This window comes from Fonsecaea multimorphosa, assembly GCF_000836435.1.
Source record: "Fonsecaea multimorphosa CBS 102226 unplaced genomic scaffold supercont1.36, whole genome shotgun sequence".
In the NCBI taxonomy this organism is placed as follows: Eukaryota; Fungi; Ascomycota; class Eurotiomycetes; order Chaetothyriales; family Herpotrichiellaceae; genus Fonsecaea; species Fonsecaea multimorphosa.
In genome coordinates this window covers 55,282-69,079 of record NW_015971670.1, presented here as the reverse complement: position 1 = coordinate 69,079, position 13,798 = coordinate 55,282, and the positions used below count along the sequence as shown (strand labels likewise).

The window sequence follows — 13,798 nt, the reverse complement described above, 5'->3', positions numbered from 1 at the left end:
CTGCCCCCTCCCCCTCGTTCTCCTCGGGCACCCACCCGATTCAACGGCACCGGTGGGGGAGGTCCCTCCTTGGGTGGGTTTAGGCGGCGCTGAAGCCGCCCTGGGACCTGGGCCAACTAGGCTCGCACTTTGTCCTTGAGCATGAGCGTCAAGACGAGTCCCAGGACGCCCACCAACAACGGCAACACCTGTTGATTGAAAGTCAGTGACTGGTGTAGACTCAAAAGGTGAAGGGTACGTACACCATTGACCACTACCCAGTACATGGGCGTGGTCCAGGGTCATGGCGTTGCTGGTGGGGGTGGAGTCGGAGGAGCTTCCGTGTTGATCTTGCTGTTGAACACCGGTCAGCCTGGTGGGATACGCTATACGCATCACGTAGATACGCGTTGAGAGGGGGGCTTACCTTGGTGCCATGCTTTCGTCCCGAGGAAAGGAAAAGAAAGGTACCTGTGGGGCGGGGTGGGGAGGAGGATCATCTGTCTGTTGAACACCGGTTAACTTGATATCCTGTATACACATCACGTAGATACGCGTCCAGAGAAGGCCTTACGGTGCCATGATGTATCCCCCACCCGCGCCGTGTATTTTCCCGGCCTGGGGCGCGGGTGGGGGTGGAGTTGGAGCGGGAATGTTCAACTGTCTATCGAACACTAGTTAGCCAGATGTACTCTGTACACATCACATAAATGAACGTTGAGAGAGGAGTGCCTTACGGTGCCATATTGCCAAAATCCCGAGAAAAGAAAAGAAAGGCGCCCGGGAGGCGCCCGGGCGCAGTCGAGTTCACCTAGGTATGTACCATAGGGAGCGCTGTATGGGTGCCGGACAAGCCAGCAATGTCAGCCATTGTAGTGGCCGACATCTGCCACCCTCGGCGTTGAAGGTGGTGGCGAGCAATGGTGCGGTCAATGAATGAATTGGTTGTGTTGCTGAGGTAGGTAAGTTGCTGAGAGAGTGACGAATGCTACTACTACATACATTTCCACTGCGCCGATTGCCAAGCCTGCGCCTTCGATGGCAACTGCAGGTTGTGCATGCAGGTGCGCTTCAACCGAGCAGCATGGAACGACACGACAATCGGGGCAACAAGGATCCACAGCTACCTAAGTACCTAGTAGGTACCTAGGAAGGTATGAATCTTGCATTGTTTGCGACCTACTATGGTAGGGAGGTTGGTAGCTAGTTTTCTCTCTCTCTCTCTCCTCTCAACCGATCCTGTTAGGTCCAACAGCCGTGTCATGGACTGCACGTTGATATGATGGGACCGACAGCTGGAAAGCTTCCCGCTGCTTGACGTCGTGCCGCCAAATGGTCTCACTCTTTTCCCACGCTCCTTTGGTCATGGTGTCTGGTGGCTCCGCATGTGCATTCCAACGCAAGTCCCAGCCAAAATAGATCCAGCACTGGAGTCGAACGGCGGCGGGGCGGGCTTTCCGGTCTCCTTCGTCTCAAGGTTGCGCGGCTTGGTTGCTTGCCATCCAGAAAAAATCCCTGGTCAATCGCCTCTGCCAGTATATCTTCCCTTTGTTATGACTCCCGTTAGATTTATTCAAGTGAGGTCGGCTGTATCTGAGAATGCCAGTGTCTCGAGGCCCCTTCAGTATTGTCTTCGACTTCAGTATTCAAACCTACCTAGGAATATAGCTCGAGTTCTGTGCCATCTTATCATTTTCCATCTTCAGAGCCGATCTATCCGCTACCCCTACACTTTTGTTGGAACGCGAACCTCCCTCTTTCGTTCCTTGGGATGAACATATGCGTGAATCTCAAATCTTCGTCATCTCCTTCCGCTGGCGGTGGCTGTAGGTTTGTCTCGGTCTCACCTAAATCCGTAGATACTGCGTCTGCGAACAGTGTCATCTCGTGCCGTGGACTATCAAGTTTTGACCTGGTTGACATGCAGCATCAGTCTGATCTGCCTCAGCCGTTTTGTAGACTGCTCCGGTAGGAAGATCAAGGACCGGGACAGATATTCAATGTTGGAGAAGGAGGCTGGCCAGCTTTCCATCATCTCCTTTCGACATGTTCCGAGAGATATCACGAGATTTCAAGCGAGAATATGACAAGGCTCGATGGCGAGAGAGGACATCGATGCAGAGCCAGAAAAGAGGCGCTCAAGGCACTAAATTGAGCTTTGACCACCCCCACCGATACTATTCTCTCTCCTTCCCATGAATGCTCTGGAGACTACCGAGTACAGCAGCGGCGCCAAAGAGCTTGCACAGGCACTGATGGGCCATTACGAAGGAAAACGGTGGAGTGATGAAGAGAGACATGGCAGGGAGTTCAAGTATCTTTTGGAGCTACCTAATTGTAAGCCATCTATTCGGATCGGCTCCGTCTTCCTGGTCCATGGTATAGCCAATGATGTTCATAACCAGTTATGTACGTAAACCTGTCCAAGGTACTGCGCCGACATCTCTCCATAAGAAAAGACTGTCCAACTTTCCATCAAGTCACGTTCACCCTTCATATTCTCGCATCACCAATCATCGGCCACTCAAGGCGACTCTCTCCAGCTGCAGCAGGCGTGTGCCTTGATGCAAAATGCCTTTCAGTGTACGTCGGCGCACCCCGGTGGCTCATGCCACTCGATCCATCGATTTCGAGCGGGAGGAAATAAACACCAAGATTGGGACTGCTGGAAATCCGACATGCAACATTCTGCCTTTTTCCAGTCATTCAAGTCGTCTATCAAGAGACGACCGTTATGATCGACGCCATCGAGCTTGACCTCGTCGTTGAAAAATTTGTAACATTCGACCGTCGGTCGGCAACACTGAGGCCCGATCACGAGTCCTGGCATTCCGACCACCAAGGCGCCTTCAGAGCCTTGAGACTGGGGGGCAACGGGTGATCGACGTTGATAGCTTGGATGTTCGTTGTTTGCGAATTTCGTACCGTTCTCACCGAGCAAGATCACCCGTAGAGGTGCGTCGCGAGCTCTGAGCTTCACAGTGAGATTGTTCAGCCCGTAATTGCCCGTCTCCGAAGGCCAACCCTTCTCGCAAGTAAACCGATCTCCGCATTTCAAATCCGGATGGCCAAGTGGTGAGCACAGCTGCGGTGTCGGCGTCGGTGTCGGCGTCTCCGACGCAGGTCTGGCTGAGACTTGAAGGAGACTGAGCAGCATTGTCAAGATGATGGAGGTCCTGCAAGTCGCCATTGCTAAGGGAAGAGTTACTAGTCCCAACTTGCGGGAGCCGACCAGGTTGATTTGGGGTCTTGCACAAAGTATCGAAGCAGGATGTTTGTTGGTGTTGTCTGACGTGACGAACTGGCGACCAAAGGCTTCTTAAATGGTGTTATCTTGCAGTGGACCCCAACTTTGCCTCCATCAGGTCCTAAGACTCGACATGTTTGCAAGGTTTTTTTGTTCCATGGAATTCTTTGATGAGCCAGGCTGCAAAGTGAGACATATTGGCTGAGGACGCTTCGTGTTGAACATGGTGGTGCATAAAGCACAGCCAGTGGTTCGTTGGGATCAATCCAGGTGGTCTGAGCCAAAGATTGGTTGGCAAAGCGTATTGAGGATCTTAGAGTTTGGGAGTTTTCTGGTTGAGCGAGGCTTGTTTTCCGCATACTCTGGGAGTCAACAAGGGACCTTGTGTTTGGGGCTTTCAGGTTGAAATCGTTCGATTTCTACAAGCTCTCATAGAACGAGAGCAGCAGTCGACAGAAGGTCTCGAGGACCTTGAGTTTGAGGGTTGTCAGGTTGGCACCGTTCAATTCGTACCTGCTCTGATGAAGTGACAGCAGCAGTCGACAGCTTTCGAGAACCTTGAATTTGATAGGTTTTGATTTGATTTGGTGGTCTTGAAATCTTGATGGAGTCCAGGCTGAACACAGTGGGTAAGGTTGTTGATGCCCTGTTTGATGAAGAGCGATGATCACAGGAGATCTCAGGGACTTGGAACCCATGACGAATCTTGGTTGAAGACAGCTTGAGCTTTGGATGCTCCGTTGGAGTGGTCGCCAGTAGGTCTTGAGGACCTTGAGTGTTTGGGTGACTTCGGGTCGAGCTCGGCTTGAATGCAATATGCTCTATTGGAGCGAGAGCAGTGGTTGGCAAATTTTGAAGAATGTCGCATTTCTTGACTTCAGCTTGAGATTGGCTTGTCGTGCATACTCTGGTTGACTGAGAGTAGCGTGACGGAAGACATTGAGTAACTTTCACATTCTGATAGACTTCAGGTTGAGTTCGGCTGGTGGTGCATACTCTTGTTTGACTGAGAGCAGCGGTCGACAGGTTGAGTTCAGGGTGTTGAGCATACTCTGTTTGACTGAGAGCAGCGGTCGACAGGTTGACTTTGATGGTTGTGCATACTCTTTTGGACTGAGCGCAGCGGTCGACAGGTTGAATTTGATGGTAGTGCATACTCTTTTGGACTGAGAGCAGCGGTCGACAGGTTGATTTTGATGGTTGTGCATACTCTTTTGGACTGAGAGCAGCGGTCGACATGACAATCAAGGTGATTGTGTGAACTCGTTCGCCGATGAATGTACTCATTGAAGTCTTCCAAGCCATCTCTTGTTACACAGTGGGAGCGGGCACATTGGGGTCTCTTTAGCCTTGGGACAACCAACCCAAGTTTCCACCGAGCGCCACGTGGAGGCAGAGACCACGCCCGGCTAAAAAATATAAGATAAGAATAGGCCCGCTTCCCACTGTGTAAAAATATAACGCAACAGCCGCCCAAAAAACCTCACACAGCGCTCTGTGATATCAGTTAGCATTCCGGTCACTTCAACACCAGATGTGAAGATGGACTTACTCCTTCTCCTTCTCCTCTTCCTTCTTCTTCTTCTTCTTCTTCCTCCCCCTCCGCCGCCGCCTCTTCAGGGGCCACCGCCACCCCCCCAGGTTCTTCTCGGGCACTTACCGGCTCCAACGGCACCGGTAAGGGAGATCTCTCCCTGGGGGGGTTTAAGTGGCCCTGAAGCCACCCTGGGACCTGGGCCACCTAGGCCCGGATCTTGTCTCCGTACAGGAGTCCCAGGGTGGTCGCCACCAGCCCGATGACCCCCGTGACCACCACCCATTTCATGGGGGTGGTCCAGGGGCTCGGCACTGGTGGCGCAGGCGGCGGCGAAGGGCTCGGAGACGGTCGAAAAACAATTTGGCTGTAGAAAGCCTGTCAGATTATCACGTAGATACTTGTTGAGAAGGGTGCTTACCTTTGTGTCATCGTTTCGAGTCCTGAGGAGAGGAAAAGAGAGGCGCCCGAAGGGCGCGTGAGCGCTGAGGAGGATATACCTGGAGGGTGCACTCCCGCGCTAAGCCTATTACGGAAAATTATCAACAGCGACTCACCAGCTCGCAAGAACTTGGGCAGGTGTATATCAGAACCGGTGTCAACCAGGCAGGAGTTGACCAGCACAGCCAGTCAGAATGGCTATTATCCATACGCGGCCGCCACTATTGTAATCTGCCTTGTAATTTACCACAATTGCTGTAATTTATTCACAATTGGCATGAGCGTCCGCCATCGAGCCAGATCCTTCCTACTCACTTGGTAGCTACAGAGCACTGCACACAGACAAAACGCAGGGAGAATATCATTTCATGGTAGAGAATGATGGTGTATCTTGTATTGTCAAACTATTTAAGCCTTGTTGTCCAGGACCATGCGCCGAGGCATGGACGCCACAGAAGGAAACACGGAGTACATGTATGCTATGGGTGCATTTTCCCGCCTTCAAGAATAACGCCAATAATGCTTGAATTTCCCTCTCCTCCAGCGCCTTGCAAACAGGTCATTGTGTACAAAGGAAATGAAAAAAACCCCAGGCTCCATCGTTCAAGCAAAATTTCCATAAGTCAGTCATAATCGCATATACACATGAGAACGGGTAGAATAAAGCTAGCGCTGAGATTGTGTGATTTCTGCTCCTGAGGGACTGCCTTGGGGCTTCGGGGTAGGCTCCTCTTCGATGTTGACCATCTTCGTCGGCACAGGAGTGATATCCATCTCGATATCGGCAAAGGTGGTTCCTGGTTTGGGGGAGAATATGACCGGTGGGGTGATTTGGCTGCTGGGCGAACGCATAATCTCCTGCTCAGGATGTGAATGCTGAGAGATGCTTCTCTCCAGCTTCTTCCGCGGCTGGATCTCTGTCAACGAAGCCGTACTGGGTTCCTCGGGGATTTTGAGATTCTCCATGCGCTCTTCGAGAATCTCCAAAGACCTCCGAAGGCTGTCTGCCTCCGCTGGCCTGTCTTCACCCATAGAGATGACACTTCCGCGACTGTTTGTGCGCATCATTTCGATTCCGAGTTTCGATGATGGCCGTGGGGGTTTACCGATTGGTGACCGCGCCCGCACTTGGACATCACCCAGTTCCTCGTCTTCATCATCTCCTTCTTCGGCTGCTCCACTCGCATGGTTCATGTTCTTCTCGAGCAGTTCTCGCTTCGTTCTGACAGCTTCCGATGACTTTTGCCGCCGGGGAGTTTGAAGACCATATCCACCAGTGTCATCGACGCAAGCGCTCGGGGGTGCAGACTCGGTATGAACAAGATGAGGGTATCCTGACTGGATATAAGGTCGCTGCCCTATCACGATATCGTCGGAAATCCCTAATCCAGCCTTTGCCCATTCATCCGTCGCGGCTCGAGACACAATGACCGGAATATCATCGCTCTTGAAGGATTCCAAATCACTAAAAAACCCGCCACTGCCAATAGAATCCTCCCGGCCTGAGCCTCGATATGACGAGTCGGGCATAGTCGGTGCCAAGCTCGAAGCCACAGAGCTGGGGCTATCTTGCGTGGGCACAGGTTCAAATCGTGTGTTGAGATGTGGGATGGTTAACGGAACTGCCATCCGGAAGTCTTTTGGCGCGGGCTTCCAAGCGCAGTATTTGGCCAACATCTCGGTCAGTTTTTGAGTGGTCGGCGGCTTCTGCATCAGAGTATCGAAGTGGTGGACTTCGGGAAGATCTTTCAAATATCCCGTGATGCAGACAATTGGGGTGCTGGTGTTGGCGCTCTTTGTGTCTCGAATCATGCGAGCCACGTCGACCCCACTGATAAGAGGCAGCTTGAATTCCATGAAGATAACATCAAATTGAATCTGACTAACAGCAAGTCGTAGAGCATCAGGGCCATTGGTTGCTGTGATCGTCCGACAGCGTAATTTCTCAAACAGCCTCTCCATTACCATCCTGGACACTGGGTGATCCTCGCAGATCAGGACGTCCAGAGGTCGATACGTAGGGCCCTCAAGAAAGTTGATCTGTGACAGTCTCCTTGAGCTCTGCCGCCGACGTTGAACCTTGAGCAGTGCCTTTGCTTGCGCAGACTCGTTGTCCGAAGACGATGGTGAAACATCTCTGACGAGTAGTTGGCTCTTGCGCTTGTGATGACCGGGCACGAAGGCTTCTCGTTGAGGAGCTTGTCCATCACTTTCCTGTGAGCCGACAGTCTGCGACCTGGTGCGGCCATTGACTGTAGTAGCGCGTGGTGGAGGCATACCTTTGGCGGGCGAGACTGACGGCATCCGAGCAGCTTTGATAGGGGACGAGGTGGCCGTTTGTCCATGCTTGATAGCATCATGAGGGATATCGAAAAAGCTACTCGGAGCAAGAGAGCTGCTTCCTTGGGAAGAGCCAGAGGTCTTTCGTCTATCGTGATGCTGCGCTGCGGAGAATTGCACTAATAGGGGTGAAGAAGGTTGAGAAGGTCTGCTAGGAGACGAGTTGGAGGTACCTAGGCTCGACGGAGAGCCAGGCCTGTGACCTTTGCTGATAGATAGCGCCCGCTTGACCGGCATCGGCATCATTGGACTGCCTTCAAGGGAAGGCCCAGGAGATCCCAGTGCAGGACTGTTAGTGGCAGACATAGCTTGCGAATGAGCATAGCCTCTAGCTTGCGCTTGCATCGCTTCTTTCCTCATTCTTTCAACTATGTCCTTGTTGGCCTTCTCCAGCACGGGCAAGTTCTTGAAAGTAAAATTGCCAAAGTCGTCGGCAATGACAGGCTCACTGAGTCTTCGACTGCGGGAATCGCGTGCCACATGGGGAGGAATGTGGAGAGGCATGAGGCCACGCTTAGCAGAACTAGCTTGCGTTCTGACTCGAAAGAGTGCATCGTGCGGACGATTGGGATATTCTGAACCGTTGGGAGTTGTACCAGCTGGCGAGATTTGGTCTTCTAGTTCTTCAGGGAAGGAAGACAAGGTGGCCCCGCGCGAATCAAAGTACTCGGTGTCTTCTGGATGCTCGGGGTTGGGAATAAACTGGGCTTCGTCTTCTAAGAGTGTATCCCAATGGATGTCAGCAAACCAGGGATGCGCTTGAATCTCGGCGCCACCACTTGGGTACTTCTCGTCCTTATTTGCACCCAGTCTTTCTCTCGGATCGAGCTGGATGAGCTTGTCAATGAGATCTCTCGCTTCTGGACTGACTTCGATTTCGTCGTCCTCGGGCCAGGCAATTCTCCGGTTCAGAATGTTGTCAAATACCTTTTCCGGCGTCTCTGCATTAAAAGGTGGAAAGCCATAAAGGAATTCGAACATGATACACCCCAAAGACCACCAGTCACACATCTCATCTTGTACGGTGCCGTTAATAGTTTCGGGAGCCAGATAGTCTGGCGTACCCACGAAACGACGATCACTCTCTTCAGGCTCAAACAGTGGGGGAGCTAAGATCTGAGAAGTTAAAGGAGCGGGAGCGGCTTGAGAGATATTACTCATCGACTGAGACAGTGGGAAGAGATCAGGCGATGCACTGCCCTGACTGTACGCTTCTTCTTCGATCTTTCGAGGGAAGATCTGAGGAGGGGAATCCGTGTCTTCGTGCACGCCGAGTTTTTTGAAGAGCTGATGGAGATCGAAGCTTGAGCCGCTGCCGCTATCACTCCGATAGCCGGAGTTTCTCAGTGAAGTTTCTCGGCTTAGAGAGCTTTCCCGATTCAAGCTGAAGTAAGAAGGTTGATCAAGACCTCCGGTGAAAGCGGGCGTCATGAGAGGTGTCGGTGCTGGCGAATGGGGGCCTTGGTAATCAAAGGAGGTGGATCTCGAGGTCGGATTCGAGCCTGAACCGCTCTGAGTGAAAGGACCTTGCTTCAGAAGATCGGGCACGGCCTCATCTGGTTGCTTGAGTGCACGCTTTTGTCGACCAACAAGGCCCATGCGAGACAGACCGAAGTCGGTAAGCTTGAGATGGCCTTTGGAGTCGATCAGAAGATTATCGGGTTTCAAGTCACGATGGACAATCCCTCGAGAGTGCAGATGTTCGACCCCGAGAACGACCTCAGCGATGTACTTCTTAGCCCAGTCTTCACTCAAACCTCCGAGAATCTTCACGAGTGAAGCGCAATCACCTCCGTTCAGGTACTCCATGACCAGGTAGAGATAATCCTTGCTGGAGAACGTCCAGTACAATTTGGCAACAAAATCGCTTTCCCCTTGCCACATCATGATGGCGCGTTCAGCCTTGACATTTGTGACTTGATTTTTGGCAATCATGTCCGATTTGCGAAGCACTTTGATAGCAAAGTATTCGCCAGTGATTTTCTTCTTGGCCAGATACACACTTCCAAAGGCACCTCTGCTGATCGGCTTGATGATCTCAAAATCCTTGATTGAAGGGGGCTGCGACCGTTGTTGCGGATGAGAAATAGAGTTCAACATAGGTGAGGCAGGGGTCTTCAGGTCAGACGAATGCATCGATGACTGCCTTCTATGCAGAGTCGGACCATTGCTTGGGGGCACAAATTCGCCGGCCGTCAGCAATGGTGACACAACAGGCGATTGGGCTATTTCTCCGCTGGGAATTCTAGACTTGGTCATTCGCAGCGGTGATGGTGGCGGCGGCGGGTATCTTCCTGGAGACTGCTGGCGATGGGGTGAGGCCGAATTAAGGCCATGAAGATGCATGCTCCGCCTCTTCCTGTCTCGTGACTGAGCAGTTCGACCATGATCGGATACAGAGGCTGGAGAGTCGGCCCGCCAATTGCCGGACAACAGAGAGGGCGGTGGAAGACTGCTGTCGCTGTCGTTGGCGTCATCAATGTACATCGACCGCCTGTTCGAGATTGGTTGTGGTTGAGAGATGAGATTGCTCCGATGAGACTTTGGGGTGGGACATTCGATTGGGCTGCTGGAGCCGGTCGAAACCGCCTGAGATGAAGATCGTCTCTTGTCGGCTCCCATGGTGATATGGGGCAAGTCTCTTGGATTTCTGAGGGCGGAAGCCATTGACCTCAATCCGACGTAAGATGTGCTTCGACTCGCTTCAGGCTCGGTAGTGTCAATAGGGAGCGGCTGAGGCGTCGACTCCATATCTTCTCCCGGGCTTTCGAGAATGCCTTCTAGAGCAGGCTCCTCTTCAGACTCGCTTTCACTGGAAGACAATGCCTCACCTGCTGCAGCCCTTTCAGCCTTGATCAAAGCTTCGTTGATACATGCATCCACTTCAGCCATGTACTCTTGTCGGATCCGCTCAGAGTATTCCAAAACATTTTGATATCGGTGGACTGCATCGACCTTTGCACGAGCCAATTTTTCGGTATCCGCACTCAAGGCAGCTAAGCCGGGCTCGTTGTCCAGGCTGCTTGGAGGTTGCCATTGGATAATTTGGGAGATTCTGGATTCTGACTGTGGGGACTGCGACTTGAAGTCGTCTTCCGCAGAGCTTTTGCTGTCCTTGATCGAGGGTACATTGATTTCAATGGCCGTGTCGCACAGGTCTAGGATCAATTCCACAATGCGCACCAAAGGGCGCCGGACCACGAATGAACGAGCCCGAGCATGACCGAGACCAGCCGTGGACGGACTTCGAGATCTCACCGGACTGGCACTATGAGATGCTGAAGCGGAAGAGACGCCAGTTGAAGAGGTTGGCGATGGGCCGATCGGCATACCCTTGTACTCAGGAACTGAGGCGGGGGTGGTTGTTTCGCCGCCTGAGCCTCGCCCTTGACGGACCTCGAAAGCGTCGAGCACTTTGACAATTGCGTGCCGATGTTCTGAGAGATTTTCTTGAACCATCTGCACATCCATTTCAGCCTTGTGTTCTTGTACACAAAGATCCGAGTGCTTCTCAAACCACCACGGGACGATGGATCTTTCGCACACCCGACAGAGTATAGGAAGGGGCGGTGGGTGATTCTCGGGGTCGTTAGCCCCGAACTCTGCAAGCTCAGTGAGGTATTTTGCCAGAATCTCTGCGCCAACTCCAAGGGTTTCGACGAGTGCTCGAGGTAGAGCTATTTCGATGCGGACGGGCTCTTGAGCTGGCTGTAACATCCACATGGTGTGCGATTCCCCTCCGGACGTCCTGTCGTAGACCATGATTCCCTGGCCCTCCAGTTCGAGGGTTGCGTTTCCACTTGCATCGGTTTCAACATTGTCCTCACTCGGTTCCTGGCCGTCGGTTGTCGGTAGCATACTCCCCATGTCGGAGGAGGGGCCAACCTTGACGGCGAATTTCACGAACTGACTCTTGGAATCATTGGACTTCAGTGCTTCGATAGCGGAATCGAAGACACGGGGATTGTCACTGATGAAATCCGAAATCTTGCGACCTCGAACATGCTCGAGATCAGTGCCGACAACATCGGTCCAAGAGGGGCTGACCCAGCGAACATGGCCATCTAAGCTGAGATCAAGAATGATATTCCGAGTCTGTTCGGCCGCCTCTTTTAGCTCTTGAGTGCCTTCTTGAATGTCCTGGCTGAATGACCTTTCCATCGCATGCCGATTCATTTCATTCCCGTAACCCGCGTCGTTCTTGATGGCCGTGATGATCGGGGGCTCCAAATATTGTTGCTCAGATTCATCCCGGGCCATTACTCCTGCTGCAAGAGGAAGGGTCTTTCAAAGACAAGTCGTTGACGGAGAGGACAGCGACCGGGGAACGGGCAGGGTCCTTTATGACTTTTGACCCACCCTGGAGCCAAAAAGTCCCCCGTTATCTTGACATCGCTGGCAGAGTCGTCAATATGGTGTCGGTGCCGTTGCGGAGAGAGGAAGGAGTGTCGAAGGTGGAGGATTGTAACGAGTGTTCTTTGCGTGTCGAGGGACTGTAGAGGGAGCGGTTGGAAGGGAGGAGGGCGGCGGTTCACGCGAGAAGAGCGGCGTGTTTTCCTCTCTCTTGGGGTTTGTTGAAGGACAAAGACCAAGACGACTACATCACAGGTGGAGAGAGACAAGGAACCGGCCACAGCAATGGCAGTCGGAGTAACGAACGATGGTGATAATTGTCTAGGGAGAAATTTGGGCAAGAGATGATTGAAGCTGCGATGTGGTGGATGTGGAATGGAGAACCGGAGTATTTTGGAGGAGACGCAGCGCCCAAGAGAGAAAGGCTCAGTTGGTGCCGCCGCTGGGCAATTATTTTTCGCAGCCAGTGATCGAAGGGGGTTCGCAGGAGAATAGTGGGACAGTTGACAAGAAGGCAGGGTCAGGCAGGGTAAGGCACGGGCAGCTAGGTGGTCTGAGGGTCTCCCCTCGTACTCCGTAGGGGTTTCTCCTTGTAAGGGTTTCTCCCTCTCTCCCTTGAGTTTGCAAGTCAACTGTGTGAGGATGGGCAGCCAAAGCGCCTACGAGCTACGACATTGCGACGAGGGCGTGCGACTGGCTGCACCTGGGGAGTAGATGCCGGTGATCTCGTTAGGGCGGTTTAGCGGTGGGGCTCACCAGGCTTGCTTTCAAAGCATCGAGGCACCCAAGAAGGTCCCCCGAAGACAGACCCAACCGCCAAGGCGAGGGCTGCCGGGGCCCGTGGGCTTCTGGTGCCTCCAACGTCTCCTTCCCTTTTGGCTACGCCTAGCTAATGCAGACCCAGGCGTTATTCCTCTTGCCGACTCGCCATCTCACCAATAATACCTTCACCTTTGCTTCTCCTCGTCGGCACATCGAGCGCAGGTTGCGCAGCAAACCATCTGCTAAACTGCTAAACAAAGATTAACTCAACATCCTTCCTAGTCCTTGCTAGGATCTCTTGTCTCTCGTCCAATGTCTGTTTCTGAACTACGGCCTGCGACCCCTCCACCTGGCACAACGCTTCCTCTGAATAGCTCCCTCGCCCAAAGGCTCACCTCGATGCCGGCCCTATGATTGCAAACCCGACAACTCTTTCGATCCATCGGCTCTGGCCTCTCATCTATCTTTTTGCTGACAATCCTTATTCCCGTGTGCTCGCCCGTCAGTCGCTGGCTCGCTCACCTCTCCCCACTTTTTCAATTCCGTCTGTTTGTTGACGGTTTGCTCGGCTACAGCATAGCCTGCTTGAGACGTCCCCTACCGTCTACGTGCCCTCCCCCCCTCAGCGACGGCACAGACGGGAACAGGAGGGTCGATTGCGTCGACGAGCATGACATCTCCGAGATCATGCACCCAAAAAAAAAATAATGTCAATGTTTCTGGAATGATGACAACACAATGTGGGTGCCCGTCGACCCCTCTCACCCTCTCCACTGTCGGACAGGGCTGCACCAAACTCGCCAGGTCCATTGCGGTCATCGCAGTCATTGCAGGACCCCCTTCGTCATCGGATGTTCTGCTCTCACCCCAGGCACCGTGGCTAAGTATGACACCCGTGCACCCCAGGAATTTTGGCTGCGTTCAAACTTCTTCAGACGCTGGATGAAACAAGCAGGGAAAGGCCACCGGTCCAATCAACCCTCCTCAACTCGAAGGATGCGTGTCATCTCCCTGGGCTTGTGCTGCAAACACCCTTTGTGCGACCGATCCCTTTCTCACCTCGACATGCACTCTCTAGATCCCACAAACTTGGTGGCCTCGTCCACAATAGTTCGGGTGTACAAGGATGGTCAAAAAAAAGA

The 13,798-nt window shown here is 52.9% G+C and overlaps 4 protein-coding genes across 4 annotated transcripts; all 4 read right to left on the bottom strand.

Annotated features, from left to right (window-relative positions):
- Positions 1-2,557: 2,557 nt before the first annotated feature.
- On the bottom strand, positions 2,558-3,169 carry Z520_11139 (uncharacterized protein; the record flags this gene model as incomplete). Its single annotated transcript, XM_016781628.1, has 1 exon — positions 2,558-3,169. One exon carries the CDS (start codon positions 3,167-3,169, stop codon positions 2,558-2,560), a length of 612 nt encoding a protein of 203 aa, XP_016627205.1.
- A 486-nt stretch (positions 3,170-3,655) lies between these two features.
- Z520_11138 (uncharacterized protein) lies at positions 3,656-4,531 on the bottom strand (the record flags this gene model as incomplete). The annotated part of the gene is made up of 1 exon (XM_016781627.1): positions 3,656-4,531. One exon carries the CDS (start codon positions 4,529-4,531, stop codon positions 3,656-3,658), a length of 876 nt encoding a protein of 291 aa, XP_016627204.1.
- Positions 4,532-4,709: 178 nt separating this feature from the next.
- Z520_11137 (uncharacterized protein) lies at positions 4,710-5,192 on the bottom strand (the record flags this gene model as incomplete). Its single annotated transcript, XM_016781626.1, has 4 exons — positions 4,710-4,721; positions 4,779-4,920; positions 4,993-5,127; positions 5,182-5,192. The coding sequence occupies 4 exons, from the start codon at positions 5,190-5,192 to the stop codon at positions 4,710-4,712; spliced, it is 300 nt and encodes a 99-aa protein (XP_016627203.1).
- A 675-nt stretch (positions 5,193-5,867) lies between these two features.
- Z520_11136 (uncharacterized protein) lies at positions 5,868-11,801 on the bottom strand (the record flags this gene model as incomplete). The annotated part of the gene is made up of 1 exon (XM_016781625.1): positions 5,868-11,801. The coding sequence occupies one exon, from the start codon at positions 11,799-11,801 to the stop codon at positions 5,868-5,870; it is 5,934 nt and encodes a 1,977-aa protein (XP_016627202.1).
- Between the last annotated feature and the right edge of the window lie 1,997 nt (positions 11,802-13,798).